At 41.1% G+C, this 13,196-nt stretch overlaps 1 protein-coding gene across 1 annotated transcript in view; it reads left to right on the forward strand.

Moving 5' to 3' along the window:
* The first annotated feature begins 1,842 nt into the window (after positions 1–1,842).
* Positions 1,843–13,196, forward strand: part of TRPC4AP (transient receptor potential cation channel subfamily C member 4 associated protein) — a 68,542-nt gene continuing 57,188 nt past the window's right edge. Inside the window, exon 1 of the mRNA XM_060032966.1 lies at positions 1,843–2,015. Within this exon, the coding sequence (XP_059888949.1) occupies positions 1,848–2,015 (168 nt within the window). The 5' untranslated portion in view covers positions 1,843–1,847. The remainder of the gene's footprint in view (positions 2,016–13,196) is intronic.

Genomic DNA, 13,196 nt, shown 5'->3' on the forward strand with positions numbered 1-13,196 from the left:
ATGCGTGCGGGCTTTCTCTAGTTGCGGTGAGCAGGGGCTACTCTTCTATGCAGTGCATGGGCTTTTCACTGCGGTAGCTTCTCTTGTTGTGGAGCACGCGCTCTAGGTTCGTGGGCCTCAGCACTTGTGGCACGTAGGCTCGGCAGTTGTGGCTCATGGGCTCCAGAGTGCAGGCTCAGTAGTTGTGGCGCACAGGCTCAGCTGCTCTGCGGCATGTGGAATCTTCCCAGACCAGGGCTCGAACCCGTGTCCCCTGCATTGGCAGGCAGATTCTTAACCACTGTGCCACCAGGGAAGTTCCCACTTGTACTATTTTTATACTTTGGTTTTTAATATATCAGATAATTTACATATCATAAATGTATGAGGTATAATTTACATATCATAAAACTCACCCATTTTGAGTATACAATCTAATGATTTTTAGTCAACTTAAGGTTGTATAACTATTACCACAATCCAGCTTTAGAACTACACTTTGATTTTGTTATACATAGCTTTTAGTATGTCTGAGATTCCTTTTAACTTGGTGTAAAGTTTAAGACCTAACTTTTTTTTTCTTTGCCCATTGATTTGAAATGTCTCCCTTACCACATGCTAAACTTCCATGTACACCTGGACCTGATCCTGGTCTCCCTGTTCCAGGGGTCATAAATAGGGTTTTATTTGGCCCATGGAGTTTTTTAAATTGAGGGATTTCACATAAAAACCCAGACTTTTGGCCTTTCTGGAAAAACTAGACAATTCAGCAACAATCTGCAGGAGGCGAGTAGAGACCACTCCTTGTAGATGGGCATGGGGATGGTGACCACAATCACAGTTTGCCAGGAACAGTCCCTTTACACGCCTGCTGTCCCGTTGTAATTAATAGCATCCTTTCATTCTTAAAAGTTCTGGTTTGGGCAGTAAGTTATGGGTCACAATCTCCACCATTCCTTATTGCATCACACCCAGCATTCCTCTTTCATTTATGTTACAAGACCCCCTCCCAGGAAGAAAAAAGGAGAGGAGATGCCACGATCCGGGCACAGAAGTTTGCCAAAAAAATGATTACCTGGGCTCAGAGTAGAACAGAACATACTATCTGGTGGGGAGAAATCAGGACAAGAGTCCTCTGACAGAGAATATGATGTCACAATTTACCAATCCTTTTCCCTTCCATTATTCCATTTAACATCACAACAACCTACCCAGTTACACAAGTTACCCAGTTTGTTACTGTGCGTCTGTGTATGGATGTGCTGTCTTCCCTGTAACCAGCATTTCAAAACAGGGACCTAGTTACTCCGCTCTGCTCACCACTGTTTTCTCAGGGACCGTTCAGTGCTGGGCGCAGAGCTGGCCCCAAGGAACTATTTCCTGGCTGTTTAGGCTCCCAGGAACTACTGACTGAATGAACTAATGAGGAAATTGAGGCTCAGAGAGGTCCGTGGCGAGTCAGAGGCAGAGAGAAGCAGGCGGGAAATCAGACCAGACGGCCAGATTCCTGGTCTGGTATCCAAGATCTTTTCCTAGCCAGTTAGCTGTAACCTCCCCAAATAGGCAAGAAATGGGAGAATGCACACGCGAGGACCTGTCTTCGACCTCGGGGGACCTCACTGACATGCTGGACTGAGGGGCCAGAAGGACGAGTGGCGTTAAGAAACGCCACATCGCTCTCTCGCACCTGCCCTCCTGAGAGCAAGACTACATTTCCCAGCAGTCCCCGCGGCGCGCACGGCCCCTTGCCACGCGGCTTGCGCCTCCGCCGTCGGCCTACTGGGGGCGCTGCGGCGACCCGTCCGCCGCCCCGTAGGAATCTCCGCGGCCCCGGGGCCGCTTGCTTCCTGTTTGTCGGACGAGGAGACATGGCGGCGGCGCCGGCGGCTGCTGGGTCTGGGGTCGGCCGAGGGCGACGGGCGGCGGCAACTGTGGCGGCTTGGGGCGGATGGGGCGGCCGGCCGCGGCCTGGTAACATTCTGCTGCAGCTGCGGCAGGGCCAGCTGACCGGCCGGGGCCTGGTCCGGGCCGTGCAGGTACGAAGCCGGCCCGGAGGGGCGGGGCGGGGTGGACCGGGCGGGAGCTGGCGGGGGGGCCGGGCAAGAGGCCTTTTCAGGCCGCCACTGTACGGGCCCGACCCTTCTTGGCTGGCCGCGGGGCCTCCCTGTGGGCTGTCGCGACGCTGTCAGCCGCGGCGGGGCAGTGGGCAGCGGCAGGCTAGAGGCTCCGGCTTAGGGGCCGAGCAGGGCTGGGCTGCATCGGGCATTGATGGCGTGTACGAGTCTTAGGCCCAGCTCCTAGATCCTCCCTTCCTTGCGCCACGTCTGCACGTCTGGGGGACCCTGGGCGAGTTTGCTGTAGCCTCTACGGGCCGCGAGTTTCTTCCCCGTGACTTGGGCGGTGGGTCATCACTGCAAACCCCAAACGGTTCCCAAGCCATCATAAATGTCATTCTCTCAGAGAGGCCTTTCCTCGACACAACCCTCCCTCTTCAAAAGTGGGTCCCCATTGTTATTCAGTTACAGCCCTGAATTCGTTCCGTCCACATTACTTTCTTAGTCTGTAATTACATATTTCTTTGTTGTCTGTCCTTTTTCTCGCGTGTGTCCCACGTTAGGCTGAGCTCCAGCGGGTGCAGGGACTGTATCTGGTTTGCCAGAGTAGAGCGTCATGGTAAAGAGCTAGGGCTCTGGAGTCAGGCCTGGATTCAGAACCCTGCTCTCTCTTGCTTGGGCAAGTTACGTTTCTGTGCCTGTTTCCTGATTTGTGTAAAAGCGTTAAATGCATTTCTGGTGCACAGTAAAAAGCTGAAGAATAATCAGTTAATATTAATGCTATACGGCTTAAATAGTGCCCAATATATGATTAGCATTTTTTTTTTTTTGAATGAATGAAGGACACTGCTTTAGGGTAAAGCGGGATGAATAAACCTAGGCTGCTCGCTGCTCTACTCCCCCCGCCCCCATGTTCCCAGAACTTACGTTGCAAACACACCTGTAAAGCATTGGTTTAATTTAAGGATAGCTTTTGCGTAAAGAAACTTTTTAAGTAAATACAGGAATAGTAATAAAGTGATTGGTGGGAGTGGAGTGGGAATTGGGTAGATGAGGGAGAGTGTGAGAGTGAGACTTTTCACAGTATAACTTTATATATGAACTTAATTTTGAACCACTTCAATATTACTCATATGGTTAAAAGGACAGAATATAAGATAAAGACCAGGTGGTCTGTGTTTGTGGAGGGTTACAGATGAAGAAGCAGTTCTGGGTGAACAGTATTTTCCTGAACATCAGTTAACCATAGATGAGCAACTTTTTTCCCTTTGCATTCTTCTCTGTCTGCCTTAAGATTCTGGAAATACTTGCTCTATCCTTTAACCCAAAGACCCTTACTGAGCTGGGTATGTAGGAATGGGCAGAAAGGGAACTAACTCACCTTTACTGAGCACATATTTTGGATCAAGCATTGTGCAAGGTATACAGTGTCTTTATTTAATTCTCAATCTTTTGAACCAAGTGTCGGGACTCATCTCAACACAGATGAAGAAACTGAGGCTCAGAAAAATTAGGTAATTTGCTCCTAAGCACTCATCTTGATAATCCTCTATGTTCTGAGGGCAATAGGGAGCCACGGAAGTTAACTTAATGAATGGGGAAATTTAGTACACTTAATTTGTTTCCAGTGCTGGATGACTTGAAATGGGAGGAGACTGAAGAAGCTCACCAGATAGAAGGTGCTGGAATGTTCTTGAGCCTGATCTAGTCTGGTTATTGTGGTAATCAGTAGTTGTATACAGACAGGAATGGGAGCTATTTCAGAGGTTGAGATGGATGTACCTTCCCAAAACTATAGTGAAGATAAAGTGGGGACCTTCATCTTTCAGATGTGTCCTTTCTTAGTCACTTTCTTTGATCTCTTCCTTGCTACACCCCCACGTTGCAGAATAAATTATATCCTCACAAGTATTTCCATAGCACAGTAAGCATATCCATTATGGCATGTGGTATACTTGGAAAGACCAGATTAAAATTTTTTTTCTTTATGTTGTAAACACATAAAATTTACCTTCTTAATCATTTTTAAGTGTGCAGTCAGTAGTGTCAAGTATTCACATTGTTGTGAAACAGATCTCCAGAATTTTTTCATCTCGCAAATCTGAAACAACCCATTAAACAACTACTTTTTTCCCCTCCCCCAGCCCCCGGTAACCACCATTCTACTACTTTCTGTTTCCATGAATTTGATTACTTTAGATACGTCATATAAGTGGAATCATACATTGTCTTTTTGTGCCTGGCTTATTTCACTTAGCATAATATCCTCAAGGTTCATCCATGTTATAGCATGTAACAGGATTTCCTTGGAAAAGACCAGATTTTGAAGTAAGATGGACCTGGATTGAATCCTAGTTCTGTCACTTATAACTAGGTTATATTATTTAACCTCTCTGAACCTCAGTTTCATTATTTCTAAAATGGCTGTAGTAACATCTACCTCATAGGGCTGTTAGGAGGAGTGAAATAACATATCTAAAAAGCTTGGCCAGTGTGTGGCACATAGTAAATGTTCAGTAAATAGTTGCCATCAGCTCATAGCCATCAGAGTGGGCTTCCTGAGAGACTGTGTCTTATTTTTCTTTGTGTCTGCAGAGCCTGAAACAGCGCCAGTCACTTGATCTTCAGGACTCAGGAAATTGTTTGACTTGAAATACTGTATGTGAGGGCTCTGTCCTCCTCTTCCTCAGTCCTGTCTCTTTGTATATCCCAAACAGTCCCATGGCTTTAAGGAGTTCTGGAGTCAGATTACCTAGGTTTGAGTTCCAGCTCTGGTACATACTTGCTGTGTGTCTTTGGACAAGTAGCTTAATCTCTTTGTGCCTCAGTTTCTTCTTCTTTTTTTTTTTTTTTTTTCTTTTTGTGGTACGCGGGCCTCTCACTGTTGTGGCCTCTCCTGTTGCGGAGCACAGGCTCCGGACGCGCAGGCTCAGCGGCCATGGCTCACGGGCCCAGCCGCTCCGTGGCATGTGGGATCCTCCCGAACCGGGGCACGAACCCGCGTCCCCTGCATCGGCAGGCAGACTCCCAACCACTGCGCCACCAGGGAAGCCCTCTTCATTTTTAAAATAGAGATAATGATGGGACCTAACCTGCTAAAGCTGTGGTAAGGACCAAGAGCGTTTATACATAAAGCACTTAAAATGGTGTCTAAAATATAGTAAGCATGCTATAAAGATTAGCAACTATCGTTTTTAGCAAAACTATATTCTGATAGATCCTAAATCTGTTATTTCCATCCTGGTTTCTCTCTTTAGCTCCAGTTGGATATATCCAGATACTTTCTCAGGATCTCCACCTAGGCGTCTAATAGTCACCTCGAACTTAATATGGCAAATACAATTCCTAATTCCTCTTCCACCAAACCTGATCTTCCTCAAGTCCCAAACAGAACTTGAGAGAAGCCTGGGAGAAGACCCCAGGCCACATGATTTAGAATGGGCCTTGTCCTACTTGGATTTTAATGTTCCTTATTTTCATCTCTCCCTTTCAGTTTGACCTCTATCAAGGTAATAAAATATGCTGGTATGATGCTTTAGCATTTACAGAGCCTGTTCACATTTATCAGCACATTTGATCCCTAAAGCAAATCAGATCTTATAATCCCTTACTTAAAACCCTCCAATGGCATCCCATTGCAGTTGGAATCAAATCCAGATTCCTTTCCAGGGGTGCACAAGACTCTGCACAATCAGTAGGAATTGAGGGAAAGGGATAGACTAGGCAAAGCAACTCACACAGGTCATGACCTACCGCACCTAGAGATACTACTTCAGTTTGGCAATCTGGTGAGAGGCTAGGTTTTGGCATCCTGTTTTTGTTTTGTTTTGTTTTGTTTTGTTTTGTTTGCGGCATGTGGGATCTTCCCGGACCAGGGCACGAACCTGCATCGACAGGCGGACTCCAACCACTGCGCCACCAGGGAAGCCCCTGGCATCCTGTTTTGTTTCCCAAATTTCCGGTCATTGCGTCCTTCGTGATTTTTGGCATATCTAAATTCTACTTGAGTGTTACTTCATATATATTTTTTTAGATTGACTCCTCTTTTTTTTTTTTTTAATTTCAGTTGGCACAATTGTTTTAACCTTGTTCTGAGCATTAGCATTTGAAACCTAGCGGTTCAAGTCAAATACAGTCTCTTTGCCTGTCAAGGATAATTTGATATCGAAAACCCTGTAGATAGGATAAATTCTCATTAATTAAAAATATGAATAATATTTAAACAGTTTTTGTATTCGCAAACCATAAAATTCATTCTTTTATTAAAACAAATCCCATTAAAGTAGACACAAGCATTCATTGGTTAATGTTTGTTATCAGAATAATATAAGTGTATTTAATCTTCATTAATTAAAGGTATTTAATCTTCATTAATTATTCTTTAAGAAGGGTATTTACTTGCACTTAATGCATTTTGAGGCATTAGATATCTTAGGACTAAACAAGTAAGATATACATTTTATGTTTATGGAATTCAGCCTTTAATTATTTAAAAAGAAAAGCAGTAAAGACAAAAATAAGTCAATGAAAACTGTAAATGTCTGGAAGTGTCACATTCACTAAACAGGTTGACAGCTTAGGCAGCATGATGTAAGAGATTATCACTCCTGTAAACTGTTAAACCACAAGTATTCCGAGAGAAGAAACCCATACAACATCTGCCAAAAATTCAACTTTGAAGATGCCTGGATGGTGGCTCTTTTCATCACGCTACTCAGCTGTTCACAAGGAAAACAAAATCCAGATGATTATTTTTATCTTATTTATTTATAAATTTATTTATTTTTGGCTGCATTGGGTCTTCGTTGCTGCATGTGGGCTTTCTGTAGTTGTGGCGAGTGGGGGCTACTCTACCTGCGGTGCGCGGGCTTCTCACTGCGGTGGCTTCTCTTGTTGCAGAGCGCAGGCTCTAGGCACGCGGGCTTCAGTAGTTGTGGCACGCGGGCTCTAGAGCGCAGGTTCAGTAGTTGTGGTGCACGGGCTTAGTTGCTCCGCAGCATGTGGGATCTTCCTGGACCAGGGCTCGAACCCATGTCCCCTGCATTGGCAGGCAGATACTTTTTTAAAAAAATTTAATTAATTTATTTTTGGCTGTGTTGGGTCGTTGCTGCACATGGGCTTTCTCTAGTTGCGGCGAGCGGGAGCTATTCTTTCGTTGAGGTGCACAGACTTCTCATTGCGGTGACTTCTCTTGTTGAGGAGCACGGGCTCTAGGCACACGGGCTTCAGTAGTTGTGGCACACAGGCTCAGTAGTTGTGGCTCGCAGGCTCTAGAGTGCAGGCTTCAGTAGTTGTGGCTCATGGGCTTAGTTGCTCCACGACATGTGGGATCTTCCTGGACCAGGGCTTGAACCCATGTCTCCTGCATTGGCAGGCAGATTCTTAACCACTGCGCCACCAAGGAAGCCCCAGCAGGCAGATTCTTAACCACTGCACCACCAGGGAAGCCCCAGATGTTTATTTTTAAATGAGAGTAAATGCCTTGTGAGACAAACTAGTAGTAGTAAAAGAAATTCCATGTGAAGTTGAGTATTTTGAATACAATTTGGAGGATCTCTGGGTATCATGAACCTTGTAACAAATAACAGCAGTGCCCCCACTTTTCACCCCAAGTTCCACCCTCCCCAGGCAACCACTGCCCACACTGTAGCTGTTTTCTTTTATAGAGGAAGAGTCCAGGAAACAGGAAAGCCAGCATTGTAAATAACATGCTTATAAGGCTATTTCTTGACTTTACAGTTTTAGAGATTATCTATTTTCTTCCTCTTGTAGAGATTAGGATTTAATTCACAGCACCCTGTGCCACACATTTGGTCTCCATCATTCTCCTTATGTATTTATATCAGTTTTGACTGTTGGTGTTAGGTATTTACATTATGATGATAGTGATGAGATATAATTGTTTATAGCAGAGCCATATAGTATACAACAATTGTATTTGTTCTGTATAATTTGTTTTTCTTAGAGTTAAAAGCTGCCCTTTCTCCCCCTACTTTTTAAATTGAGACACAAATATAGTAGAATTCACCCTTTCAGTGTATAGTTCTACAAGTCTTGACAAGCACACACAGTTGTGTGGCCACCACTACAGTTAGGATTTAGAAATTCCCTTGTAGTAGTCACCCCTTCCTCACCGCCCTCCTTTGGCAACTTCTCATCTGTTTTCTATTCTGTTAATGCCATTTTACTATCATAGAAATGGAATCACTCCATATGTAGCATTTTGAGTCTGGCTTCTTTCACTAGTATAATCATCCTTATAAAATTTGCTTTTCTTTTTGTTTACTTACAATTTACTCCCAAATTCTAAAACTCCTACTTTTTTTTTTTTTTTTTTAAGAAATCTTTCTTGGAACCCTCTGTTCTGCAATTTGCACTAGTTATTTGCTAGAACAACTGTATAGCTGAATTCTTGGGATTTCCCTTCACCAAATTCAGGGCATTTTATTTATTTTTCTCATGTTTTGGATCTCTGTTTTCTGAATCCTGTTTTCCTTTTTCTTGGAGTACATTCTCTACTAACATCCTAAGAAAGCCTACATTGGAGGTAACTTTTTTTTAAAGCTTGCGTGTCTGAAAATGTCTTTTATTCTTATACTTGAGTATTTAGTTTAGCTGGGTATAGAATTCTAAGTTGGAAGTTATTTTCCCTTAAATTTTTAATGGCATTATATTATTCCATTGTCTTTAAGTATTTGGTGTAGCTGTTGAGAGGTTCTGTTCTGATTCCCTGTCCTTTGTGCATGACCTATTTTCCCACTCCTCACTCCCTAAGCATTTTTAGGATCATCTCTCTTTCTGGTATTCTGAAATTTAACTATGATATGCATTGATGAAAGTCTTTCTTTTTATTCACTGTGGGAACACTTTGTGTAGATATACATTAAAATATATAACAACTATAATAAAGTCATGTCTATCACCTGACATTAACTAACCCCCTCTGCAAAATGATTGCACTAAGTGTTCTCTTAGGATCTTCCTTTTTTTTTTTTTTTTTTTTTTGTGGTACGCGGGCCTCTCACTGTTGTGGCCTCTCCCGTTGCGGAGCACAGGCTCTGGACGCGCAAGCTCAGCGGCCATGGCTCACGGGCCCAGCCGCTCTGCGGCATGTGGGATCTTCCCGGACCGGGGCATGAACTCGTGTCCCCTGCATCAGCAGGTGGACTCTCAACCACTGCGCCACCAGGGAAGCCCAGGACCTTCCTATTTTTGAAAGACATTTTCTCTCCTGTGAAGTTCGGGCTGTGATTGCTTTGGAGAGCTTCATGGAATAGGTGAGACTTGAGTTGTTTCTGAAGAATGAGTAGAATTTTAACAGTAGCAGAGGTATTTCTGACACTAAGAACACCACTGAGAAAGTCCTCATAACCAGCCATTAGAAGATGGAAGAGAAAGTGAAGTGCTCCTGTGGGACATAGGTGGGAGATAAGTTTAGATATTTGGAAATAGAGTGGGGAGGGTAACTAACATTTATTGAGCATACACAGTTTGTCATTGTGCAGATACTTGGTTTTTTTTTTTAAGTTTATTGTTAAATATTTGACCTACGAAAAGCTGTAATAAGTAATGCCAGTGTGTTGCAACAATAAACATGTACCCACGACCAAATTTGAGGAGTTACCAATACATTTAATGCCCCTTTCATGTCAGTCCCTCCCTGCCAGAGGTGCTTCTTTTGAGTAGATAACATATGCACATGTACAAAAGGGTTACAGAGAAAAATAAGTCTCCCTTGCAAACAGCCTATTACCACCTCTACTAGCACGCTCCAGTTCTACTCCCAGAGGCAGCTATGGTTTTGATTTCTTGTGTATCTCTCTATATAAGCTTCGGAAAGCAAATATGTCTCTATATGTTTGTTCTTACACAAGTGATACTATACACACTGTTGTGCATCGAGCTTTTTTCCCTTAAAATATATTTTAGAGATCCTTCCATAATCAGTACATACAGATTATTTTGTTTTAGGTGTTTACAAAACTTTTTGTGTTGAAATATACAAAAAAAAATGCACAAAAAGTAAAGAACAGCCCAATGCAACTTCCAACATTGCATTTAGTTGTACTAGTTTTCATGCTTTATGTAAATAGAATCAAACTGTGTACTGAGTCTGCCTTCTTTCAGTCAACATTGTGAAATTCATCCATGATGATGGGTGAAGCTGTAGTTCATTCATTTTCATTTCTGTATAGTATTCTGTGGTATTAAACCACAGTTAATTCATTGTACTTTTGATGAGTATTTGGGATCTTTCCAGTTTTTGGCTATCGTGAATAATGCTTATGTGAACATTCTTGTACATGTCTCTTGATGTGTATATGCACAATTTCTTTTGGGTATATACTTAGAAGTAGAATTGCTGGGTTATAGGATATACATAGGTTCAGCATCAGCAGCTGTTGCTGAACAGTTTCCCAAGTGGTTGTATTAATTTACAATCCCACCAGCAGTGTATATGAGTTGCTGTTGTTCCATGTGCTCGCTAACCTATGGTGCTGCCAGTCTTTTTAATTTTAGTCATTCTAGTGTGTGAGCAGTAGAATCTCATTATGGTTTTAGTTTGTGTTTCCCTCATGACTCATGAAGTTAAGCACCTTTTCAGAAGTTTACTGGCCATTTGGACATTCTGTCTTGTGGATTACCTGTTCAAATCTTTTGCACATTTTTCTGGTGGGGTTTTTCGTTCTTTTTTTTTTTAATTGATTTGAAGTTCTTTTTATTCGCTAGATAAGAGCTCTTTGTGGTGATGTTTTGCAGATATCTTCTCTTATTTGGTGGCTTGCCTTTTTAGTCTCTAAAAAGATCTTTTGATGAACAGAAGTGCTTTATTTTAATACAACTCATTGTATAACTATTTTCCTTTATGGTTAGTGCTTTATGTATTCTGTTTAATAAATCTTTGCCTACCCTTCTATTTATCTTCTAGAAACTTTATTGTTTCGCCTTTTCCATTTAAACATACACTCCACTTGGAATTTATTTTTGGATGTGGTGTGAGCTTTTCAATAGAGATACCAAGTTGACCTGTTATTTATTGAAAAGTCTTTTTTGTCCGTCCAGTGCTCTGTAGTGTTTGTTTTCACATCTGTTTCATGTCTGTTCTATTTCTCTGGTCTGTCCATTTACCCTTAGACTGAAATCACATTGTCCTATTTTCTGTAACTTTATGTGTGTTGATTTTGGTTATAGAATATTGAATCAGAAGAGTAGCTTCTCCTACTTATCTTCAAGATTTCTTTGGCTCTTCTAGCCCCTTTGCCATTTCCATATACATTTTAGAATGAGCTTGTACATTTTTACAAAAAAATTTTGATTGGGATTGCCTTCAATCTATTCAGTACAACACATTCATTCTCTCTCTCCTGCCCTTACTCCTCTTTTTCTCTGATCTGGTCTCCCTTAATCTCTCTTGATAATGTCTTATGTATGTAGTTTTCTATATAGTGGTCTTGCATAACTTTTGTTAGATTTATTCCTTGGCATTTGACATGATTTGATGGTATCGTAAATAGTGTTTTTTAAATTGCATCTTCTCACGATAGCTGTAAGATAAAAACAAGATTGATTTTTCTATTGCTTCAGCATTTATATTGCTCTATATTTTAATACTTTACCTTTAGGTTATTTTGGATTGTATATGTATACAGTCATCTGCGAATATCATATCTGCAAATGAAGCTTTTATCCTTTCCAATCTTACATCTTTTTTTTTTTTCCTTGCCTAAATGTGCTGTTTGGGATGCTCCAGTACAGTGAATTGAATTGGCATGTTCCTGATCTAAGAGGGAGAGCCTTAAACATTTAACCATTAAGTATGATGTTTGCTGAAGATGTTCTGTAGATACTGTTATTAGTTCACTTCTTTCCTGAGTTTGAGTTTATGATGTTGAATTCTATCAGAATGCTTTTTCTGCATTGAGATGTTCATATAATTGTTTTCCTTGTGTTATTAATGTGAATTACATTGAGTACAATTTTCAAATATTAAACCAAATCTGAATTTCTGATTCAAAATTTCATCCTTTTTAGATTGCTAAATTTGATTCACTAATTTTTTTATTAGGATTTTTATCCTTCTGTGTTCATGAGTGAAAGTAGCCTATAATTTTCCTTTCACCGGGTTTTGGTATCAAGTTTATCCTGGCCACTAGTCATAGCTTTAGTTGGACCCCACGAATTTTGATCTGTAGTGTTTTCAGTGTCATTTATTTCAGAATATTTTCAAATTTCTACTTTGATTTCTTCTTTGACCTATGCATTTTTTAGAAGAGGTATTTCTTAATTTCCAAACATTGGAGTTTTATAATTATCTTTCTGTTACAGATTTTAGGCTGACTGCACTGCAGTCAGGGAACATAGTTTGTATTTCAGTTCATTTAAATATGTTGAATTTTGCTCCATGGCCTAGCAACTGGTCATTTTGTAAACGTTCTGTGTACTTGCAAAGAATGTGTAGTGAGTAGTTATTAGATGTAGTGTCAATTTCTGCAGTGAAGCCATCTGGGATTTTGATAGGAACTGCAATGAATCAATATTGAGGGTATTAACATATTAGAAATATTAAGCCTTCCAATCTTTGAACATGGATGACTTTCCATTTATTTAGGTTTTCTTTACTTCTTTAATTTCTTTCAATGATGTTTTGTAGTTTCATTGTACAAGTCTTGTATCCCTTTTGTTAAATTTATTTGTAAGTACTTTATTCTTTTGATGATGTTATAAATGGGATTGCTTTCTCTTTTTTTGAGATTAATTTGTGCTTTTATTTGCCAGTATAAATACAGTAGCTGGCAATTTTTTTAATCTAAAAAGTACATTTTATATCACAGTCCAACACACACACATATATAATATGTATACATATATAAAAGTGAAACAAAATTTTGCCAAAAACGTCTACCCTGTGTGTTAATTCTTTTTAAGACTTTTTTTTTTAACCAAGGCTGAACTGCCCTGACACATCATAATCACCAAAGTTCCTAGTTCATCTTAGGGTTCACTATAATGAAGTGAATAGTGTTGCACGTTCTATGGGTTTGGACAAAAGTATGGTGACATAAAATCATTATAATGTCATACAAAGTATTTTCACCACTCATAAAAACATCTGTACTCTGTGTATTCATCTCCCCTCTCCCCCCAAACTCCTGGCAACCATCG

Source organism: Delphinus delphis, chromosome 15 (genome assembly GCF_949987515.2).
Source record: "Delphinus delphis chromosome 15, mDelDel1.2, whole genome shotgun sequence".
Classification (NCBI taxonomy): Eukaryota; Metazoa; Chordata; class Mammalia; order Artiodactyla; family Delphinidae; genus Delphinus; species Delphinus delphis.